Raw genomic sequence first — 24,523 nt, 5'->3', positions numbered from 1 at the left:
AGTACCCCCCCTTACCACCTGTTGATCCTGTTTACAGGCCAGCCCTGTCCAGTATCCCCCTGACCACCTGTTGTTCCTTTTTGCAGGTGATTCTAGTCCAATATCCCCCTGACCACCTGTTGTTCATTTTTTGCAGACCAGCCTTGTCCAGTATCCCCCTGACCACCTGTTGTTCCTGTTTGCAGGTGATTATAGTCTAATATCCCCCTGACCACCTGTTGTTCATTTTTTTGCAGTCCAGCCTTGTCCAGTATCCCCCCTTACCACCTGTTGTTCATGTTTGCAGACCAGCCTTGTCCAGTATCCCCTCGGACCACCTGTTGTTCATGTTTGCAGTCCAGCCTTGTCCAGTATCCCCCAGACCACCTGTTGTTCCTGTTTGCAGGTGATTCTAGTCCAATATCCCACCGACCACCTGATGTTCATTTTTTTGCAGTCCAGCCTTGTCCAGTTTCCCCCCTTACCACCTGTTGTTCATGTTTGCAGTCCAGATTTGTCCAGTATCCCCCTGACCACCTGTTGTTCCTGTTTGCAGGTGATTCTAGTCCAACATCCCCCTGACCACATGTTGTTCATTTTTTGCAGTCCAGCCTTGTCCAGTATCCCCCCTGACCACCTGTTGTTCATGTTTGCAGGCCATCCCTGTCCAGTATCCCCCCTGACCACCTGCTCACCATGATGGAGTCCCTGATGACCCTCTGCCACTACTGCCTACTGGACAATGTGTCGCCTGTCTCCATTGGTCAGCAGGTCCCCAGCTCAACCAATCAGAACGGAGCTACTCCAGGATCTACAAAAATTCTCTCTAACCTCTTCAATGTGTTTAATCCTGTTACAAGAGTAAGTGGGCTAAATGTTGATTGATTTCTTTTCAACTGAATTTTGTCAGTCAAATCTTTAATGTTTCTTGAGATTTAAAATGCATCGGTCATGTTTCTGTACAATTGCAATTCTGTGTTGTTTCTATAAAACTGTGTTTAAATTATGATAGCACTTTAGTTGTATATTCCCTGTTAGTTGACTGATAATATTAAGAATGTTTATAATTTATAATTTTAACACCATTTATTCTCCATAATACCTATATTTATCAATCAAAATCAGGTGATGTACCTGTGTTTTCCTCCATACTTCAGGATACGAGTCCCCAGCGTGACACAGGAGTGGTCTCTCCTGTCCTGGAGGCTCGCAACAACATCCTGTCAGTGATGCCTCGTATCATGGCCTGCCTGATCACTCTGTGGAGGGCTGTCAACATCGTAGATAGACGCGATGAGGCTTCCACTGTGGTACTCGGCGCGCCTAAAGTATGTAGGAGTTTAGTGTTAACAATATGTACATGTTTATGGTCTTATAAATTATATGGAAACAAAATCAGTCGGTTTGTTTGTGGAAGTTCTTGATTTAAATAAAAACATTTCTTGTATGGTATTTGTTTGGAAACCTAATGCATTATTCTTTAGTGGCATGAACATCTGATCAGCAGATTCAGTTTGCAAAAGTTTGTGCTGTGAACTTCTTCATTATCTTCATGCTATATAATTTTAACATAAAATCTTTAATCATCAAGCAGTGTATATGTGACACAATTTTTATACCCCCACAGACGAAGTTTAGGGGGGTATATAGGAGTGAGCTTGTCTGTCTTTCAGTCTGTCGGTCAGTCCGTATTAAGTGTCCGCTCTCTAATTCAAGTAGTTTTCATCCGATCTTCACCAAACTTGGACAGAAGTTGTATCTACATGATGTCTAGGCCAAGATCGAACATGGGCCTTGCCGGGTCAAAAGTTAGGTCACGGGGTCACTTAGTGCGTTTTAAACATTCAGCATGTTGTCCGCATCTAATTCAAGTAGTTTTCATCCGATCTTCACCAAACTTGGTCAGAAAATGTATCTAGATGATCTTAAGGCCAAGTTCAAACATGGGCCTTGCCGGGTCAAAAACTAGGTCACGGGGTCACTTAGTGCGTTTTAAACATTCAGCATGTTGTCCGCTCTCTAATTCAAGTAGATATCATCCGATCTTCACCAAACTTGGTCAGAAGTTGTATCTAGATGATCTTAAGGCCAAGTTTGAACATGGGCCTTGCCAGGTCAAAAACAAGGTCACGGAGTTGCTTAGTGCGTTTTTTAACATTCAGCATGGTGTCCTCTCTCTTATTCAAGTAGTTTTAATTCGAACTTCACCAAACTTGGTCAGAAGTTTTATGGAGATGATCTTAAGGCCAAGTTAGAACATGGGCCTTTCTGGGTCAAAAACTAGGTCAAGGGGTCACTTAGTGGGTTTTAAAAATTGAGCATGGTGTCCGCTGTTTTTTGTGAAGACGACATGCAAAATATTATGTGTCAATGCGGCATGTGGGGGTATTCGTCACGTCTGTGACAAAGCTCTAGTTTTTCATGCCAAATAATAGACACATTCCCAAGTAAGTTGCCCTTTAATAAAGCTGACACATAGGTGAGGGTCTATAAGTCAAGTTTGTGACAAATCTCTTGTTAATAGAGCTGCATTCTGGAAACACTGGGCTTTATGCATACATGTACAAAGTGTTGTGCAAGATTAGTCTGCGGAGTCCACACAGGCTAATCTGGGACCACTTTTTTTGCCTTGACACGATTTTCATTTAGAAAAGTAAAAAAAAAAGCGGAAATAGTTGTCCCTGGTTAGCCTGTGCGGACTTCAAGGCTCTATTATTAAACTTTTTTAATTCCAGCAGCTAAATAAAATAGACCCAGCCCACTTGAATGGTTTGGTGGTAGATGCTACTGCATCCAGGGTTTTAAGTATTTTTAGCGATTAATGTTGTAGGCCCTGTGCCATTATATACATGTGAGGTATGTTGTAGGTTGTGAGCCCACTTGGTGCAAAATGATACCATGTGTCACATGTGAGTTTTTTGCATCAATAGGGCAATATATGTAAGGTATGTTGTAGGTTGTACGCCAGTATATACTGGAGTTTATCAGCCCTATATCGCTGCCACATGGCATACATCTGCTTGGAGCGATTGCTGTAGCATGGAATGACAGACGAAGGAAACCACTTCCAAAGTCCACCAGAAAGGTATTGTGGTTTCCTATGAACTAAGAACAGTAGAATAGCATTTAAATTTGTCACTCTGTAAGTTTCTCCTACAATAATATCAATGTTTATCTCTTGTAACCGAGGTAGAAAAATCCTGTGAGGATTGAACTCAGAACTTCCCAGTTCCAAGGCAGACACTCTACTGTGTCGCTATAAAAGCTAGCTCATACAAGAAGGCAGTATTAGTGCTCCTTATGCGTTAATCTAATTCGCTTTTCGTCCATTTTATATAGCACATTTATTGGTCATATAACTTAATGTTTGTAACTGTTTTAAAGAAGTCTTATGGAATGGAAAACTCTGGTCTCCTGAAAGTCTGATGTAACCAAAATTCCAGACAAATGTTGATTATCTGTAACCAGTAATCTGTCACATTCCATGTTTTTGCTATGTGACTGCATTCTGTTCACATCCCATGGTGTTGCTATGTGACCGCATGTTGCTTCACATGTATCTGTCACATTCCATGTTGTTGCTATGCACCTGCAGGTTGCTACACATGTACATGTATCTGTCACATTCCATGTTGTTGCTATGTGACTACAGGTTGCTACATATGTACATGTATCTGTCACATTCCATGTTGTTGCTATATGACCGCATGTTGCTACAGGTGTATCTGTCACATTACATGTTGTTGCTATGTGACCGCATGTTGCTACAGGTGTATCTGTCACATTACATGTTGTTGCTATGCGCCTGCAGGTTGCTACACATGTACATGCATCTGTCACATTTCATGTTGTTGCTATGTGACTGCAGGTTGCTTCATGTGTATCGGTCACATTCCATGCTGTTTATATGCACCTGCAGGTTGCTGAGGCTCCCAGTGATGACCAGGTGTTGTTGGTGGAGCTGGTGGGGGCCCTGCGTGTGTTGCCGCTGGATACGCTCATACACACAGTCAAAGATGTGCTGGCCAACCCACCAAACAGTGAGCTAAGCAGGAAGGTATGTCATCAAACTTGTGAACAGAGCTTCTATCTGTAAGACCTTGAGGTGCTTTAAATAAGCAGTGCCTTAAAATTACTCTAAAATTGCCTTTAATGTTATATAAAGATATCATCCATTTTTATCAGTTTCACAAAAAAAACATGTGTGAATTTGGGAAGACAACTGCAAGATAGCATTTGAGCTGCACTCTGAAAAATGGGATTAAATGCACCTGCATTAGGTGTCGTTCTGGATTATCCTGTCTAATTAGAGACGAAACTTTCCACTTTAATTTGTTTTTGTTTAAGAAAAGACATTCTTTAAATGAAAAATACCATAAAAGTAAAGAGTGTCGTCCCAGATGAGCCTGTTCGGACTTCACAGGCTTATATGGGACATCACTTTCTGCACATGCATTAAGCCCTGTTTTAGAAGAGCAAGGCTCACCTGTTTCCTGTGCTATATTTCAGAGGAGTGTATCTCTGGAGTTGAACATGCTGCAGTTCTTCTACACGTAGGCTCACCTGTTTCCTGTGCTATATTTCAGAGGAGTGTATCTCTGGAGTTGAACATGCTGCAGTTCTTCTATACGTAGGCTCACCTGTTTCCTGTGCTATATTTCAGAGGAGTGTATCTCTGGAGTTGAACATGCTGCAGTTCTTCTACACATAGGCTCACCTGTTTCCTGTGCTATATTTCAGAGGAGTGTATCTCTGGAGTTGAACATGCTGCAGTTCTTCTACACCTAGGCTCACCTGTTTTCTGTGCTATATTTCAGAGGAGTGTATCTCTGGAGTTGAACATGCTGCAGTCCTTCTACACGTTGGCTCACCTGTTTCCTGTGCTATATTTCAGAGGAGTGTATCCCTGGAAGTGAACATGCTGCAGTTCTTCTACACCTAGGCTCACCTGTTTTCTGTGCTATATTTCAGAGGAGTGTATCTCTGGAAGTGAACATGCTGCAGTTCTTCTACACCTAGGCTCACTTGATTCCTGTGCTATATTTCAGAGGAGTGTATCTCTGGAGTTGAACATGCTGCAGTCCTTCTACACGTTGGCTCACCTGTTTCCTGTGCTATATTTCAGAGGAGTGTATCTCTGGAGTTGAACATGCTGCAGTTCTTCTACACGTAGGCTCACCCGTTTCCTGTACTATATTTCAGAGGAGTGTATCTCTGGAAGTGAACATGCTGCAGTTCTTCTACACGTACGTCCAGCACAGCTCCCCCGGTCATCTGTCTGACTCCTGGTCTGCCCTCTCCACTCTGCTCAGGGATTCCCTACAGATCAATCTGAATGCACCAGGACAGTTCCTGCTTCTTATGTGAGAATTGGAATATTCAAGCTGCTTTCTGGGAACACTTGGCTTAATGCATGTGCAAAAAGTCTCATCCCAGATGAGCCTTTTGCAGGGACGACATTTTCCGCTAACTAAAATCCAAGTTGAAAGTGCTGCACAGGCTAATCTAGGACAACGCTTTACGCACATGCCTTAAGCTTAGTATTCACAGAACATAGCTCAAATAATTATTTCCTGTGTCAACCAGCCTTTACATATTTTACTTGATTTGTTTGTTAAAATAAAATTTAACATATTTATTTAGTATTTATTCTTCTTTATTTTTATGCTAATTATATGGATTGTCTTCCAATATGAAATCATGTTTTTGGCTGTAGTTATTGAATTGGTTCCTCAAAAGAAAATATATCTGTACCAAAACACTAAACTTAATGCTTATATCTTAAATTATTTCAATATTGCTTTGCATTAAGATAGCATATTTATCTCGCATGTTAATTGCAGGATACTGAATGAGTTTGTACAGAAGACGCCAGCGTTCACAGAGAAGCGTTCACAGCGAGAGGTTCAGGAACTTGCACAGCGCCTCCTGGAGGCCGTGTCCAACATTGCAGGCTCCAGTCTGGAGCAGTCTACGTGGCTACGCAAGAATTATGCTGTGAAGCCTGGTCCCCAGCACAGTGCTGACATCGAGGGGGAGGACACTGGTAAGTCTGGTCCCTGGCACAGTGCTGACATCGAGGGGTAGGACACTGGCCTGCAAAACACTTGTAAGTCTGGTCCCCAGCACAGTGTTGATATAGAGAGGGAGGACACTGGCCTGCCAGACACTGGTAAGTCTGGTTCCCAGCACAGTGCTGATATAGAGGGGGAGGACACTGGCCTGCCAGACACTGGTAAGTCTGGTTCCCAGCACAGTGCTGATTTAGAGGGGAAGGACACTGGTCTGCCAGACACTGGTAAGTCTGGTTCCCAGCACAGTGCTGACATAAAGGGGGAGGACACTGGCCTGCCAGCCACTGGTAATTCTGGTCCCCAGCACAGTGCTGACATAGAGGGGATGGACACTAGCCTGCTGGACACTGGTAAGTCTGGTCCCCAGCACAGTGCTGACATAGAGGGGAAGGACACTGGCCTACCAGACACTGGTAAGTCTGGTCCCCAGCACAGTGCTGACATAGAGAGGGAGGACACTGGCCTGCCGGACACTGATAAGTCTGGTCCTCAGCACAATGCTGACATCGAGATGGAGGACACTGACCTGCCAGACACTGATAAGTCTGGTCCTCAGCACAGTGCTGACATAGAGGGGGAGGACACTGGCCTGCAAGACACTGGTAAGTCTGGTTCCCAGCACAGTGCTGACATAGAAGCGAAGGACACTGGCCTGCCAGCCACTGCTAAGTCTGGTCCCCAGCACAATGCTGACATAGAGGGGGAGGACACTGAACTGCCAGACACTGGTAAGTCTGATCCCCAGCACAGTGCTGACATAGAGGGGGAGGGCACTGGCCTGCTGGACACTGGTAAGTCTGGTAGCCAGCACAGTGCTGACATAGAGGGGAGGACACTGGCCTGCCAGACACTGGGAAGTCTGGTCCCCAGCTGTACACTATTCATGCTATCTCTCCTTTCTTGCAGAGCCTGTGGCGGTGCACAAGCGTGTGGCTGACTTGGATCCAGTGAGACTCAACTCTGTTGAGAGCAAGTACAGCGTCCAGGCACTCTCTGTACTGGCAGAGGTAGTACTCACTGACTTTTCTTCCCTTCGCCGTCTTTTCTCCGCAGGAGTAACTCTGAACATCTTTCTCTTCCTGCTCTTCCCTATTTTATTCACTATCCATCTCTAGCCTCCCACTAATGTTGCAAATCTCTTCCCTTTTACCTCCTCTTTCTTTATTCTCAACCTCCCTGCACACTTTCTTAAGCCTCTCTTTTTCTCTCATTGTCTCTATCTTTTTTCTACCATGGTTTTGTTCTCATTTTTTATGCTCATTTGGGGGGGAACATATAGTCGCTGCTTCGTCTGTCCTTGCGTCCGTGTGTTTGTCCGTCCGTGCACAATTTTTGTTCAGGCTATTTCTCAGCAATTAATGACCGGAATTCAATTACACTTTATGGGAAGCTTCACTACCAACAGGAGATGTGCATATTATCAGCCGATTCTGGTCGGATGATTTTTCAAAGAGTAATGGCCCTTTGAAATTTTCCATTATCTGTACATATAGTGCAATTCTTGTCCGGGCTATTTCTCAGCAACTAATGACTGGAATTCAATGAAACTTTATTGGAAGCTTCACTACCAAGAGGACATGTGCATATTATCAGCCGGTTCTTGTCGGATGATTTTTCACAGACTTATGGCCCTTTGAAATTTTCCATTGTACATATAGTGCAATTCTTGTCCGAGCTATTTCTCAGCAACTTATTGCGGGAATTCAATGAAACTTTATGGGAAGCTTCACTACCAACAGGAGATGTGCATATTATCAGCCGGTTATGGTAGGATGATTTTTTACCAGGTTTTCCGAAGGAAAAAACTGGTTATTAGATTGGCGAATGCGGGCGGGCTGGCTGGCTGGCTGGCTGGCGGGCTGAACAAGCTTGTCCGGGCCATAACTTTGTCGTTCATTGTGAGATTTTAAAATCATTTGGCACATTTGTTAACCATCATTAGACGGTGTGTCGCGCGAAAAAATTACGTCAATATCTCCAAGGTCAAGGTCACACTTTGAGTTCAAAGGTAAAAAATAGCCATAAATGAGCTTGTCTGGGCTATAACTATGTCATTCATTATGAGATTTTAAAATCATTTGGCACATTTGTTCACCATCATGGGACGGTGTGTCGCACGAAAGAATCACGTCAATATCTCCAATGTCAAGGTCGCCACGACTAAAAATAGATTTATTTTAAAACAAACTTACAAAGGGGGTTAATTTTGTTTGTTCATTTCAAAAGTTCAGTTTGAGTTGTCTCTCTTTATCAGATTTTTTTTCACAATGAAAACCTGGTTTTGTGACAATTTTGTCCCTTGTTCACAGAGTTATGGCCTTTGAAATTTTCTATAAACTGTACATATAGTGCAATTCTTGTCCAGGCTATTTCTCCCCAACTACTGACTGGAATTCAATGAAGCTTTATGGGAAGCTTAACTACCTTGATAAGATGCGCATGTTATTTGTGGGTTCTGGTTAGATGATTTATTTAGAGAGTAATGGCCCTTTGAAATTTTTAAGTTGCTAAACCATCCATTGTTTTATTTTGTCCAAAGTTATGCCCCTCAAGACGTTTCCTTTTATCTGAATATATAGTGCAATATTGTGACCAAAAAAACCTTTGGGGAGCATCACCCTTTTCCGACTGTTTCTTGTTTAAGTCTGTCATGAAAGTCTGATAAAGTTTTTCTGTACAATTGAAAAGCATAAATGCAATTTGTGCAATATATTCAAAAGAGCATTACTGTTTGTCAGTGTTAAAAGAGCAACACATTCAACACAATTCAACTGATGTGATCTGATGATTGCAGGTATCGCAGAATGTAAGAAAACAAAATGAAATGCTTACAACATTCACATACTGGTTAATATGCAAGTCTATAGATAAGCAAGGTTTTACCTGACCCCCCTGTGTATATTTCAGATCACTGCCCCACTGCTGGATGTCACATTGTATATTTCAGATCACTGCCCCACTGCTGCATGTCACACTGCATATTTCAGATCACTGCCCCACAGTTGGAGGTCACATTGTATATGTCAGATCACTGCCCTACAGTTGGATGTCACACTGTATATGTCAGATCACTGCCTTACAGTTGGATGTCACACTGTATATGTCAGATCACTGCCCCACTGTTGGATGTCACACTGTATATTTCAGATCACTGCCCCACAGTTGGATGTCACACTGTATATGTCAGATCACTGCCTTACTGTTGGATGTCACACTGTATATTTCAGATCACTGCCTTACTGTTGGATGTCACACTCTATATTTCAGATCACTGCCCTACAGTTGGATGTCACACTGTATATGTCAGATCACTGCCCCACTGTTGTATGCCACACTGTATATTTCAGATCACTGTCCCACAGTTGGAGGTCACACTGTATATTTCAGATCACTGCCCCACTGTTGGAGGTCACACTGTATATTTCAGATCACTGCCTTACTGTTGGATGTCACACTGTATATTTCAGATCACTGCCCCACTGTTGGATGCCACACTGTATATTTTAGATTACTACCCCACTGTTGGATGTCACATTGTATATTTCAGATCACTGCCCCACTGTTGGATGTCACACTGTATATTTCAGTTCACTGCCCCACTGTTGGATGTCACACTGTTTATTTCACATCACTGCCCCACTGTTGGATGTCACATTGTATATTTCAGATCACTGCCCAACTGTTGGATGTCACACTGTATATTTCAGATCACTGCCCTACTGTTAGATGTCACACTGTATATTTCAGATCACTGCCTTACTGTTGGATGTCACACTCTATATTTCAGATCACTGCCCCACTGTTGGATGTCACACTGTATATTTCAGATCACTGCCCCACTGTTGGATGTCACACTGTATATTTCAGATCACTGCCCCACAGTTGGATGTCACACTGTATATTTCAGATCACTGCCCAACTGTTGGATGTCACACTGTATATTTCAGATCACTGCCCCACAGTTGAATGTCACACTGTATATTTCAGATCACTGCCCCACTGCTGGATGTCACACTGTATATTTCAGATCACTGCCCCACAGTTGGATGTCACACTGTATATTTCAGATCACTGCCCCACTGTTGGATGTCACACTGTATATTTCAGATCACTGCCCCACTGTTGGATGTCACACTGTATATTTCAGATCACTGCCCCACTGCTGGATGTCACATACAGCAGTGAGGAGAAGGAGAAGGTGGCTCCATTCCTCATCACCCTCCTCTACAACATCTTCCCCTACCTACGAGCTCACAGGTCAGTATGTGAAACTCACTTCTTGATTTCAACTCAATCATTTTATTACGTGTTATTCAACACTTTTTATTACCATTTTACATTGTTTATAAGATTTAAATACAATAGAAATTTGTTTAAAAAAAATATATAAATAAATGGCTACTTCAACCTCTTGACTTTTACCCAGCACATTCTTTTTCAAGCGTTTGATTGTCAAACCATCAACTGAGCAATTGTGAATTTTGGGACTAGATACAAAAAACAGATACTTAGTACAGATTGGACTATGACTATGGTAATAATATCAGTAAAAAAAAAAATTCCCTGTAATGTTCCATATTGTCCTTACAGCACATATAACCTTCCCTGCCTCGACGGTGCTTCTATTACAATGTTATGTTCCATATTGTCCTTACAGCTTGTATAACCTTCCCAGCCTGTGCGGTGCTTCTATTTCTATGTAATGTTCCATATTGTCCTTACAGCTTGTATAACCTTCCCAGCCTGTGCGGTGCTTCTATTTCCATGTAATGTTCCATATTGTCCTTACAGCTTGTATAACCTTCCCAGCCTGTGCGGTGCTTCTATTTCCCTGTGATGTTCCATATTGTCCTTACAGCTTGTATAACCTTCCCAGCCTGTGCGGTGCTTCTATTTCCCTGTGATGTTCCATATTGTTCTTACAGCTTGTATAACCTTCCCAGCCTGTGCGGTGCTTCTATTACAATGTTATGTTCCATATTGTCCTTACAGCTTGTATAACCTTTCCAGCCTCGAGGGTGCTTCTATTACAATTTAATGTTCCATATTGTCCTTACAGCTTGTATAACCTTCCCAGCCTGTGCGGTGCTTTATTTCCCTGTGATGTTCCATATTGTCCTTACAGCTTGTATAACCTTCCCTGCCTGTGCGGTGCTTCTATTTCCCTGTAATGTTCTATAGTGTCCTTACAGCTTGTATGACCTTCCCAGCCTGTGCGGTGCTTCTATTTCTATGTAATGTTCCATATTGTCCTTACAGCTTGTATAACCTTCCCAGCCTGTGCCGTGCTTCTATTTCCCTGTAATGTTCCATATTGTCCTTACAGCTTGTATAACCTTCCCAGCCTGTGCCGTGCTTCTATTTCCATGTAATGTTCCATATTGTCCTTACAGCTTGTATAACCTTCCCAGCCTGTGCGGTGCTTCTATTTCCCTGTAATGTTCCATATTGTCCTTACAGCTTGTATAACCTTCCCAGCCTGTGTGGTGCTTCTATTTCCCTGTAATGTTCCATATTGTCCTTACAGCTTGTATAACCTTCCCAGCCTGTGCGAGCTTCTATTTTCCTGTAATGTTCCATATTGTCCTAACAGCTTGTATAACCTTCCCAGCCTGTGCGGTGCTTCTAGTTCTATGTAATGTTCCATATTGTCCTTACAGCTTGTATAACCTTCCCAGCCTGTGCGGTGCTTCTATTTCTATGTAATGTTCCATATTGTCCTTACAGCTTGTATAACCTTCCCAGCCTGTGCGGTGCTTCTAGTTCTATGTTACTGTAATGTTCCATATTGTCCTTACAACTTGTATAACCTTCTCAGCCTGTGCGGTGCTTCTATTTCCCTGTAATGTTCCATATTGTCCTTACAGCTTGTATAACCTTCCCAGCCTGTGCGGTGCTTCTATTTCCCTGTAATGTTCCATATTGTCCTTACAGCTTGTATAACCTTCCCAGCCTGTGCGGTGCTTCTAGTTCTATGTTACTGTAATGTTCCATATTGTCCTTACAACTTGTATAACCTTCCCAGCCTGTGCGGTGCTTCTAGTTCTATGTTACTGTAATGTTCCATATTGTCCTTACAACTTGTATAACCTTCCCAGCCTGTGCGGTGCTTCTATTTCCATGTAATGTTCCATATTGTCCTTACAGCTTGTATAACCTTCCCAGCCTGTGCGGTGCTTCTATTTCCCTGTAATGTTCCATATTGTCCTTACAACTTGTATAACCTTCCCAGCCTGTGCGGTGCTTCTATTTCTATGTAATGTTCCATATTGTCCTTACAGCTTGTATAACCTTCCCAGCCTGTGCGGTGCTTCTAGTTCTATGTTACTGTAATGTTCCATATTGTCCTTACAACTTGTATGACCTTCCCAGCCTGTGCGGTGCTTCTATTTCCATGTAATGTTCCATATTGTCCTTACAGCTTGTATAACCTTCTCAGCCTGTGCGGTGCTTCTATTTCCCTGTAATGTTCCATATTGTCCTTACAGCTTGTATGACCTTCCCAGCCTGTGCGGTGCTTCTATTTCCCTGTAATGTTCCATATTGTCCTTACAGCTTGTATAACCTTCCCAGCCTGTGCGGTGCTTCTATTTCCATGTAATGTTCCATATTGTCCTTACAGCTTGTATAACCTTCCCAGCCTGTGCGGTGCTTCTATTTCCCTGTAATGTTCCATATTGTCCTTACAACTTGTATAACCTTCCCAGCCTGTGCGGTGCTTCTATTTCCATGTAATGTTCCATATTGTCCTTACAGCTTGTATAACCTTCCCAGCCTGTGCGGTGCTTCTATTTCCCTGTAATGTTCCATATTGTCCTTACAACTTGTATAACCTTCCCAGCCTGTGCGGTGCTTCTATTTCTATGTAATGTTCCATATTGTCCTTACAGCTTGTATAACCTTCCCAGCCTGTGCGGTGCTTCTAGTTCTATGTTACTGTAATGTTCCATATTGTCCTTACAACTTGTATGACCTTCCCAGCCTGTGCGGTGCTTCTATTTCCATGTAATGTTCCATATTGTCCTTACAGCTTGTATAACCTTCTCAGCCTGTGCGGTGCTTCTATTTCCCTGTAATGTTCCATATTGTCCTTACAGCTTGTATGACCTTCCCAGCCTGTGCGGTGCTTCTATTTCCCTGTAATGTTCCATATTGTCCTTACAGCTTGTATAACCTTCCCAGCCTGTGCGGTGCTTCTATTTCCATGTAATGTTCCATATTGTCCTTACAGCTTGTATAACCTTCCCAGCCTGTGCGGTGCTTCTATTTCTATGTAATGTTCCATATAGTCCTTACAGCTTGTATAACCTGCCCAGCCTGGGCGCTGCTTCTATTTCCCTGTAATGTTCCATATTGTCCTACAGCACGTATAACCTGCCCAGCCTGCGTGCCGCCTCCCAGTTTGTGGCATCCATCAGCAGTTACCAGTACACCCGCAAGGCGTGGCGTCGAGAGGCCCTGGAACTCTTGCTGGACCCAGGATTCTTTCAGATGGACTTGGAAAGTATCAAATACTGGACCACCATCGTGGATAACCTCATGACACATGATAAAACAACGTATAAAGATCTCATGGGTAAACATGCTGGCATTTCATGGCCTTTACTTATTGTCCCCTACTGGTTTCACCGGTGGGGACTTATGGTTTGCACTCTGTCAGTCAGTCACACTTTTCTGGATCCTGCAATAACTTTAAAAGTTCTTAATATTTTTTCATAAAACGTCATTTCATTGTGTTCCTATGTCAAAAATTCTGGTTGCTATGGCAACAAATAGACTAGAAATACTGCTGAAAATGGTGGATTTCTGGATCCTGTGATAACTTTAAAAGTTCTTCATATTTTTTCATGAAACTTGAAACATGTATAGATGGCAATATGGACATTATACAAGTCATTTCATTTTGTTCCTACGTCAAAAATTCTGGTTGCTATGGCAACAAATAAAAAATTTATAAAAATCTGACAATGGTGGAATTTCTGACAATGGTGGAGCCGGTAGGGGACATATATTGCTTGGCAATAGTCTTGTTTTAAATTTGCATCATTGTGAGGGTTTTTGTCTTTTCCTTCAAAGGATTCTTATCAATTTGCGTCTAATGAAATGTGATTAAATAATTTTTTCTCAACTCAAGAATTATTTGCCTTATCTATTTCTTGTCCAGCTTTTGTGTACATGGCACAGACTGGTTCTATATCTTTTCTGTTTCTTCTTCAGCTCGCGTCTCCATGGCACAGACTCGTTCTATATCTTATCTGTTTCTTCTTCAGCCCGCGTGTCCATGGCACAGACTGGTTCTATATCTTATCTGTGTCTTCTTCAGCCCGCATGTCCATGGCACAGACTGGTTCTATATCTTATCTGTGTCTTCTTCAGCCCGCATGTCCATGGCACAGACTGGTTCTATATCTTATCTGTGTCTTCTTCAGCCCGCGTGTCCATGGCACAGACTGGTTCCATATCTTATCTGTGTCTTCTTCAGCTCGCGTCTCCATGGCACAGACTGGTTCTATATCTTATCTGTGTCTTCTTCAGCCCGCGTGTCCATGGCACAGACTGGTTCCATATCTTATCTGTGTCTTCTTCAGCTCGCGTCTCCATGGCACAGACTGGTTCTATATCTTATCTGTGTCTTGTCCAGCTTTTGTGTCCATGGCACAGACTGGTTCTATATCTTATCTGTTTCTTGTCCAGCTTTTGTGTCCATGGCACAGACTGGTTCTATATCTTATCTGTGTCTTCTTCAGCTCGCGTCTCCATAGCACAGACTGGTTCTATATCTTATCTGTGTCTTCTTCAGCTCGCGTCTCCATGGCACAGACTGGTTCTATATCTTATCTGTGTCTTCTTCAGCTCGCGTCTCCATGGCACAGACTGGTTCTATATCTTATCTGTGTCTTCTTCAGCCCGCGTGTCCATGGCACAGACTGGTTCTATATCTTATCTGTGTCTTCTTCAGCCCGTGTGTCCATGGCACAGACTGGTTCTATATCTTATCTGTTTCTTCTTCAGCTCGCGTGTCCATGGCACAGACTGGTTCTATATCTTATCTGTGTCTTCTTCAGCTCGTGTGTCCATGGCACAGACTGGTTCTATATCTTTTCTGTTTCTTGTTCAGCTTGCGTGTACATTGAACAGACTTGTTCTATATCTTTTCTGTTTCTTGTTCAGCTCGCGTCTCCATGGCACAGACTCGTTCTATATCTTTTCTGTTTCTTGTTCAGCTTGCGTGTTCTATATCCTATCTGTATCTTCTTCAGCTCGTGTGTCCATGGCACAGACTGGTTCTTTATCTTATCTGTTTCTTGTTCAGCTTGCGTGTACATTGCACTGACTGGTCCTTTATCTTATCTGTTTCTTGTTCAGCTCGCGTGTCCATGGCACAGACTGGTTCCCTGAGTCTGTTCACGAGTAGGGAGCAGGAGATAGACCTGAAGGCTGGTATGCTCAAGAGACTGGCATTCACCATCTTCTGCAGTGAGAGCGACCAGTACCAGAAAAACATTCCTGAAATACAAGGTCAGTATGTGTTCTTAATATTTCTATTGCACTTTGAATTAAGTTTAACCCATTTAGAAAAAAGGCCTTGGCAAACAGAGTAGACCCAGATCTGGGTCTGCGCTGTTTGCTTAAATGAATTTCTGTAAGAAATATTCTATATATAGAAATAAATATTCTAGACATCTCTTATATTGAAAATAAATTGATCCAATTTAGAAGGATGGGAGAGTCCACTAGGCATAAATGGGTTGAATCAGTTCTGTCAGCATAAGGCTTTCAAAACATGGAAGGTAAAAAATAAGTTTTCAAAAACTCATGACAACACAGGTCACTTGTCTCATTTTATGAAATTTTTGGGACACTTTCTTTTCCTTTGAATTTCCATCCAATTGCTAGTTTCCTACAACATTTTAAGACTTTTTATGCCCCCGGATTGAATGATTGGGTATATTGTTAACTTTGGTCATAACTTATGCAATATTAAATAGCAACTTGATGTTTGGCATGCATGTGTATCTCATAGAGCTGCACATTTTGAGTGGTGAAAGGTTAAAGTCATTCTTCCAGGTCAAAGGTCAAATATATGGCTTCAAAGCGGCGCAGTAGGGTGCATTGTGTTTTACACAGCTCTTGTCATTATATCTCATAGAATTTTGAAATTGTAGTAGACTACAGAGAATAAGTAATGGAGCTAAAATATCTTAAATCAGTTTACTAAAAAACTTCCAAAACCGAAATTTTGCAAGCTTAAATACCATTTTCTTTGTAGGTATGGCTTTATAAAATACAGTATGTGGTTAAATTATTCTCTGCTATCAATAATTGATTATTTTGTCTTAAAAATTGCTTTCCTGTCATTATAAGATGTATGTACAAAAATTGGCCTCTTCAAGATTTTTTTTGTAATTTCAGATATTGGAGTTGTTTTTTTCTTTAAGATTGTACAGTTTTAGTTCAATACTCATATATATATAATTTCATAGTATATATTAGCATAACCAGTTTCCAAAATAGCAATCGACTACAACAATTTCTTATTAGCTGGGTAAAGTCCCAAATGGCTTCACAAAATCCTGAAAACATTTTAAACTGCAACAGTTTAATATTTAGATGGAATTTTATTAAAATTACAGTTATACAATTGCTGCAAATTCAAATTTGTCAGTTCAAGCTAAGTTGTTGTATCTTGTTAATTCAAAATATCTTTCTTTGCTATTAATAACAACATTTGTTTTTCCATTACTTATTTTTAATGATACTATGTGTCGTGTTCTATGAAAATTGGGCAAAATGCATGTGCGAAAAGTGTCGTCCCAGATTAGCCTTTGCAGTTCGCACAGGCTAATCAGGGACGACTTTTTTCGCTTGAATGGGTTTTTTTATTAAAAGGAAGTCCCTTTTTACCTAAAATCTAGTTTAAGCGGAAAATGTCGTCCCTGATTAGTCTGTGCGGACTGCACAGGCTAATCTTGGACAACACTGTACGCACATGCATTATGTTCCCAGAGAAGCTGGCAGAAAGCCTACGCGTGCCGGCTGCTCCGTCTGTGATGGCCCAGGTGTTCCTGTGTTTCCGGGTGCTCATGCTGCGTGTCTCGCCACAGCACCTCACCTCCATGTGGCCAACCATCATCACTGAGCTGGTCAGCAGAATAATTGTATTTATAATATTAGAACTATCATAAACATGTTAATCTCTTTGTCACTCACACAAATAACAATAACACACTGGAAAATTGTTGAGTTACCAAAAAAAATTCTGGTTATGATGTTGAGAAGACAGTATAATCAATATTGTTTGAAGTCACCTAGTACTGCCAAACTGCAGATAGTTGCTATGTACCTCATTACTGATAATTTTAAACTATCATTTAAGTTTTACCGGTAGATATAATAATAGCTATTATACTATAAACATTGTATAATATCTTTAATATAATATCTTTTATATATCCTTCAATATAATATTGTATAATATCTTTTATATATCCTTTAATATAATATCTTTTTTTTATCTAAGTCATCGTCAATTGATTTTTAGTAATTATTATTCCCCCACTAAACGAAGTTTAGGGGGGTATATAGGAGTGAGCTTGTCGGTTGGTCAGTCTGTCGGTTGGTCCGTCCGTGTCCGCTCTCAAATTCAAGTAGTTTTCATCCGATCTTCACCAAACTTGGTCAGAAGTTGTATCTAGATGATGCCTAGGCCAAGTTCGAACGTGGGTCTTGCTGGGTCAAAAACTAGGTCACGGGGTCACTTAGTGAGTTTTAAACATTCAGCATGTTGTCCGCTCTCTAATTCAAGTAGTTTTCATCAGAGCTTCACCAAACTTGGTCAGAAGTTGTATTTAGATGATGTCTAGGCCAAGTTCGAAAATAGGTCATGGCAGGTCAAAAACTAGGTCACAGGGTCACTTAGTGCGTTTTAAACATTGAGCATGGTGTCCGCTCTCTAATTCAAGTAGTTTTCATCTGATTTTCACCACACTCTGTTAGAAGTTGTATCTAGATAATGTGTAGGTCAAGTTCGAACATGGGCCATGCAGGGTTAAAAACCAGGCCACGGGGTCACTTAGTGCGTTTTTAACATTGAGCATGTATTCTGTGGGGGTATTCGTCACGTCTGTGACAAAGCTCTAGTTATCTATTGGATTCTAAAGGTTATTCCAATCATATAAGTTGAACTGTGTTTTAATTATCCTGACAATCTTTCATTTAATGATGACATTATCGGGAAATCTCTATTTTCCTTAGATGTTATAGATGATTTTGTATTGCTATTGTTAATAGGAAGAAATTATTATTCATCACAAATGAGGCCACACAAAATCATGTGTAAAGTCAATCATGTAGGAAACTCTTGGCTGTACTGGGTCTTACTATTAAGATTATACAATCAAACTTCAGACACCATTTTATTTTGAAAATCCATGAGCATTCAGAAAGTATTTGGTAGCTACATCGCACTCTTTTAAGGACATGTATTCGACTTGAAAAATACTCTACAATACCATACAATCAATCCAAGTAACTTTATAAACTTTATTAAAATAAATTTACAAACCCATGTTTTCGTGATTGCCCAACATCTTACTTCCATGTGGCCAATCATCATCACTGAGCTGGTCAGCAGAATAATTGTATTTATGCCCCCCTTCGAAGAAGAGGGAGTATATTGTTTTGCACATGTCTGTCAGTCCGTCGGTCGGTCAGTCCGTTCTCACGAATGATACATTGTGCAACTTTTTTTATGCCTAGATATACATTGTGTGTCTTAATTTCATTGTGCGACTAGTCGCACAATACATTTGCCCAAAGTTCGTCAAAATGTGTCTTGTGCAACTTTAAACCTTTCTGGAGAAGTCGCACAACGTTTTTGTCCAAACTGTGTCCAAAGGATGTCCATGTAAAACTGTCTATGCGATGGACGAGACCGTAACTTTTATTTTTGCATGTGTCCGTGAAAGTTTGAGCGTCTATATTTGAGGCAATCAGAAGCCTGTTTATAAAAAAGACGAGCCAATGAACACCAGGCTTTCTAATCGACGCATGCGCGTGCACCTGCGTTCTCCCGCGTGATGGACATGTGGCTTTTGTGTGTAGTGGGACTGTTTTAAACGTTGCAGAAACCAACATAACGGATTTATATTTTATAGAACCATATGTGAGGTAAGTTTCGTATGTTTTCTTTCTATATGTATAATCCATTTAGATGTTTTCTTTTTGTGAATGACTTATGGCACCCAGTTTAAGCAATGAAAATAAATAAGGTCATTTTGAAATGTTTTATTGGCCACACAGTGATCGGGAAATGCAATATTTAATTTGTGTCTCATTTTTTTTACATCCAATATGCCATAAGCACAACTAATTTTAAAAGAGTAAACGCACATTGCTTTCAATAGTTGTTAATAATTTCGCTGTTTTTTCACGCGCACCTGCTCGTCGTTAGCAACGTTAAAAAGACGCCGCCATTTTGCTTGTAAACAACTTTGCTGCAGCAAATTTTTTTTATATGGAAAAAAAGTAAAGCGGCGTTGTGTGGGGCGGCAGCCACCATAATGAGATTTTAATTAGATTAGACAAACTGTAAATGCCGAACTGGTCAAACCCGAATGCCAAAGTGGCATTTAATTACGATGCCGAAGTAACCAGGTGCCGAAGAAACTAGCTATCTGTCAATTGTAACCATTACCAGTGTGTCTTAAAATGTAGCTTTTCCAGGGAAACCATGTGTTGGCTGACTACATGTTTAAGTTTTACATCTTACGAGCAAATAAATGTGTATTGCTCAAGCAAAAACGTTGATCATTACACTGTTTTCAGTGAAACATATTATAGGATTTTCTTATTTTCTTTTAAAGATGCATTGGCGATTATAAAGATTGCATAACATGTGAAGTTGGATATCTTTTATTTGAACAACATTAATTGAACATAAAGCTTAAACAATTTCCCCTTTTTCTTGAAAACAATGTTACATTCCCCTACATGAGGGCCACCGTCCCTTGAAATGTAATTAGGGCCGTGTAATGATAGCTAGGTTAAGTTTAAATCTGGGTATAGTTTGTCACCAGATGAACTATTAAAAAATTATGAGTTTATAAAACAAGAGGAACAGAACTGTTTAGTTTTCTTTGACAGTGTTCATTTTGTTTTTATGTGAGTAGCTGGTGCATTGCTGCTATATAATTTGCAGTTGAAAGTTATTACTTAAATAAATATACATGTAAATATAAATTTTACATTCAATACAAACACACAATGTACTTGCATGCACATTTTGTTTGTAAATAATTCTGAGGTAAATGCAGGGCCTTTTTTCAGCCAAATTTACAGCCTTGATGGTCGACCAATGCAAATACTAGAAGAGAAAATATTATAGTTATTGTGTTTATAAAATGTTTAACTTTTATTGGAATATTCAATGCTGGTCTAAGTTCTGTGCATTTTCACACTATGATCAATGTAACAAATTAAGATGGTGCAAATTGATAAATAAAAGACTGAGTGAACTGTAATTTTTCCTAAGGATATAAAATTATCAGTTGGAAAGTAAAGCAGTCTTGTTGCTTTCTACAAATCAACATGTGTGGATAATACCACAGGATTGCAAATACAAACAATTCTTTCAAACTACTGATATTGAGCTGATTTTTAGCTCGGCTGTTTTTGGAGAAATACCGAGGTATTGTCATAGCCAGCTCTTTGTCCGCCGTCTGCCGTCCGCGTCGTGCTAAAACCTTGACATTTGTCTCTAAAGTCAAAGTGCTTCAACCTACAACTTTGAAACTTCATTTGTAGGTGCACCTTTAGGAGTTCTATACGCAACACCCATTTTTAGGGTCACAAGGTCAGAGGTCAAGGTCACTGTGACCTCTAAAAAAACAATTCTGACAATCTTTTATTCAAAACTGCACCCGCAGCCGAGCGTTGGCACCCGTTATGCGGTGCTCTTGTTTTAATTCCAGTGGTATGGGTAGTTTAACATTCTCTTGAAAAACGCCCTGAAATACTTTTATTGTGGGATTGTTTATTCGTTATGTATTTGGTTTGTGCGTTTGGGTAGAGCCACCAACCTTCAGTAACTTCCCAAATTTTAGGGTAGGAGTGTCCCGCTGAGACTTCCGAAATGTGACCCAACTCTGATAAAGTAGACCCATTTTGATACAAGATTTTTTTTAAAGCAGACCCATTTGTATACGACACTGTTGAGAAAGTGGACCCATTTCAATACAAGAATTTTGATAAACTGGACCCATTTCAGTACTAGAATTTGATAAAGTGGTAACATTTCATTCTAGAATTTTAATCTCTATCATATCAATATTGTATACTTATTGAATTATGCAAATATTTATGTTGTTTTGATATATTGTAAAGAGCGTTCTTACGTATGACTGGAAATTAATTGTTTTCTTAATTTGCTTTCAAAGCCTGTGATAACGATTTCATGATTCCACACATAATCAAAATTTTCTACAAAAAATATATAATTATCCATGATGTCACCATGGTAGAGTATTATTCCGTGTACACATGTAGCATAAAGTCGGTTATTTTGACAGTCGTCAAATTCCAACACAATTTTCATAAATCATTTGCAGTAACTGCACTTTTCCGGCACTTTTAGATTATGTAACGATTTCGTCACTTAATTATGACGTATGTTAATATATGCCGTCACAGTATCATCTTGTTCGATCAAGCAACATATAAAAACAGTCATGTTTCTGCATCTTTCTCGCTACTGATTGATACCCATTTATGTACAAGAATGACATTTATCATTCCCATTTTGATACTGATACTTTCAAATCTATATGCATTTATATACAAGCAAATTTCTGATTTCATTACCCATATCTATACTTAGATGCTCAAAACCATACCCATATTTATAATTTTAGTCGAAAAACACACCCAAAAAAATCAGCACACCCCTGTATACCGTATATAGGAAGTTAACCCCCGGGTCTGGATCGCACCTAATTACGTTCAGAGTTATTCATTATTCAAAGATTGAAGGGAGGTATATAGGAGTTGGCTTTAGATTGTCCGTGTTAAGTTTCGAAATTATAAATTGGCGTCTGATATTATTTTACACTTATACTTTATTTCAACAATAACTCACTTGATGATCAGTACAGTTACACACGTTATGGACATGACAGTTACTAGATTATTAAAATTAAAGTCACACAATTTATGGACATGACAGTCACTTAGGTTATGGACGTTAAAGTCACACGTCACACCTGCGTTATGGACATGACAGTTGGCCAGTTTAATAAAATTAAAGTCACACAATTAATGGACATAATAGTCACTTAGGTTATGGACGTTAAAGTCACACGCGTTATGGACATGGCAGTTTAATAAAATTAAAGTCACACAATTTATAGACATGACAGTCACACAACTTACGGACATTACAGTCACACAACTTACGGACATTACAGTTACTTAGATTATTAACAATAAAGTCACAAAATTTATGGACATTACAGTCACTTAGGTTATGGACGTTAAAGTCATACAAGTTATAGACATAACAGTTACTTAGTTTAATAAAATTTAAGTCACACAATTTATGGACATGACAGTCACTTAGATTATGGACAATTAAGTCACACAACTTATGGACATTACAGCGACACAACTTACGGTCATTACAGTTACTTAAATTATTAACATTAAAGTCACACAATTTATGGACAATTAAGTCACACAACTTACGGACATTACAGTGACACAACTTACGGTCATTACAGTTACTTAGATTATTAACATTAAAGTCACACAATTTATGGACATGACAGTCCCTTAGGTTATGGACAATTAAGTCACACAACTTACGGACATTACAGTGACACAACTTACGGTCATTACAGTTACTTAGATTATTAACATTAAAGTCGCACAATTTATGGACATGACAGTCACTTAGGTTAAGGACGTTAAAGTCACACAAATTATGGACATGCCAGTTACATAGTTTAATAAAATTAAAGTCCCACAATTTATGGTCATGACAGCCACTTAGGTTATGGACAAGTAAGTCACACAACTTACGGACATTACTGTCACACAAGTTAGGGACATATCAGTTACTAAGTTTATTAACATTAAAGTCACACAATTTATGGACATGACAGTCCCTTAGGTTATGGACAATTAAGTCACACAACTTACGGACATTACAGTGACACAACTTACGGTCATTACAGTTACTAAGATTATTAACATTAAAGTCACACAATTTATGGACATGACAGTCACTTAGGTTATGGACGTTAAAGTCACACAAATTATGGACATGCCAGTTACATAGTTTAATAAAATACAAGTCCCACAATTTATGGACATGACAGCCACTTAGGTTATGGACAATTAAGTCACACAACTTACGGACATTACAATCACACAAGTAAGGGACATGTCAGTTACTAAGTTTATTAATATTAAAGTCACACAATTTATTGACATGACAGTCCCTTAGGTTATAGACAATTAAGTCACACAACTTACGGACATTACAGTGACACAACTTACGGTTATTACAGTTACTTAGATTATTAACATTAAAGTCACACAATTTATGGACATGACAGTCACATAGGTTATGGACAATTAAGTCACACAACTTACGGACATTACAGTGACACAACTTACGGTCATTACAGTTACTTAGATTATTAACATTAAAGTCACACAATTTATGGACATGACAGTCACATAGGTTATGGACAATTAAGTCACACAACTAATGGACATTACAGTGACACAACTTACGGTCATTACAGTTACTTAGATTTTTAACATTAAAGTCACACAATTTATGGACATGACAGTCACTTAGGTGATGGACGTTAAAGTCACACAAATTATGGACATGCCAGTTACATAGTTTCATAAAGTTAAAGTCACACAATTTATGGACATGACAGCCACTTAGGTTATGGACAATTTAGTCACACAACTTACGGACATTACAGTCACACAAGTTAGGGACATGTCAGTTACTTAGTTTATTAATATTAAAGTTACACATTTTATGGACACGACAGTCACTTATGTTATGGACGTTAAAGTCACACAAGTTATCGACATGACAGTTTAAAAATTAAAGTCACGCAATTTATGGACATGACAGTCAATTATGTTATGGACAAATAAGTCACACAACTTATGGACATGACAGTCACACAAGTTATGGACTTTCCAGTTAATTAGATTATTAATATTAAAGTCACGCAATTTATGGACATGACAGTCACTTATGTTATGGACAATTAAGTCACAAAACTTACAGACATGACAGTCACACAAGTTATGGACATGACAGTTACTTAGAATATTGACATTAAAGTCTCACAATTTATGGACTTGGCAGTCACTAAGGTTATGGACAGTTAAGTCACACAACTTTTGGACATTATAGTCACACAAGTTATGGACATGACAGT

General features: G+C 39.9%; 1 protein-coding gene and 1 long non-coding RNA gene across 5 annotated transcripts in view; one reads left to right on the top strand and one right to left on the bottom strand.

The window, feature by feature from the left end:
• LOC127850105 (protein dopey-1-like) overlaps positions 1-24,523 on the top strand; it is a 111,260-nt gene that overhangs the window by 56,102 nt on the left and 30,635 nt on the right. Inside the window, exons 15-25 of the mRNA XM_052382879.1 lie at positions 636-840; positions 1,137-1,307; positions 2,936-3,064; positions 3,899-4,036; positions 5,182-5,342; positions 5,823-6,034; positions 6,960-7,060; positions 10,201-10,310; positions 13,418-13,629; positions 15,420-15,572; positions 17,061-17,197. Of these exons, the coding sequence (XP_052238839.1) occupies positions 636-840; positions 1,137-1,307; positions 2,936-3,064; positions 3,899-4,036; positions 5,182-5,342; positions 5,823-6,034; positions 6,960-7,060; positions 10,201-10,310; positions 13,418-13,629; positions 15,420-15,572; positions 17,061-17,197 (1,729 nt within the window). The remainder of the gene's footprint in view (positions 1-635; positions 841-1,136; positions 1,308-2,935; positions 3,065-3,898; positions 4,037-5,181; positions 5,343-5,822; positions 6,035-6,959; positions 7,061-10,200; positions 10,311-13,417; positions 13,630-15,419; positions 15,573-17,060; positions 17,198-24,523) is intronic.
• Positions 11,329-13,242, bottom strand: LOC127850107 (uncharacterized). 4 transcript variants are annotated; one of them, XR_008035060.1, is made up of 5 exons: positions 13,161-13,234; positions 12,552-12,618; positions 11,864-11,997; positions 11,457-11,523; positions 11,329-11,389 (listed from the first exon to the last, which is right to left on the bottom strand). It is a non-coding gene; the product is annotated as an uncharacterized LOC127850107 (long non-coding RNA). The 4 variants fall into 4 exon arrangements; XR_008035062.1 differs by lacking the exon at positions 12,552-12,618 and having other exon boundaries at positions 13,161-13,242; XR_008035063.1 differs by lacking the exon at positions 11,457-11,523.

The sequence above is a fragment of the Dreissena polymorpha genome, chromosome 11 (assembly GCF_020536995.1).
Source record: "Dreissena polymorpha isolate Duluth1 chromosome 11, UMN_Dpol_1.0, whole genome shotgun sequence".
NCBI classification, from domain to species: Eukaryota; Metazoa; Mollusca; class Bivalvia; order Myida; family Dreissenidae; genus Dreissena; species Dreissena polymorpha.
This window is presented reverse-complemented; position numbering and strand designations above follow the sequence as displayed.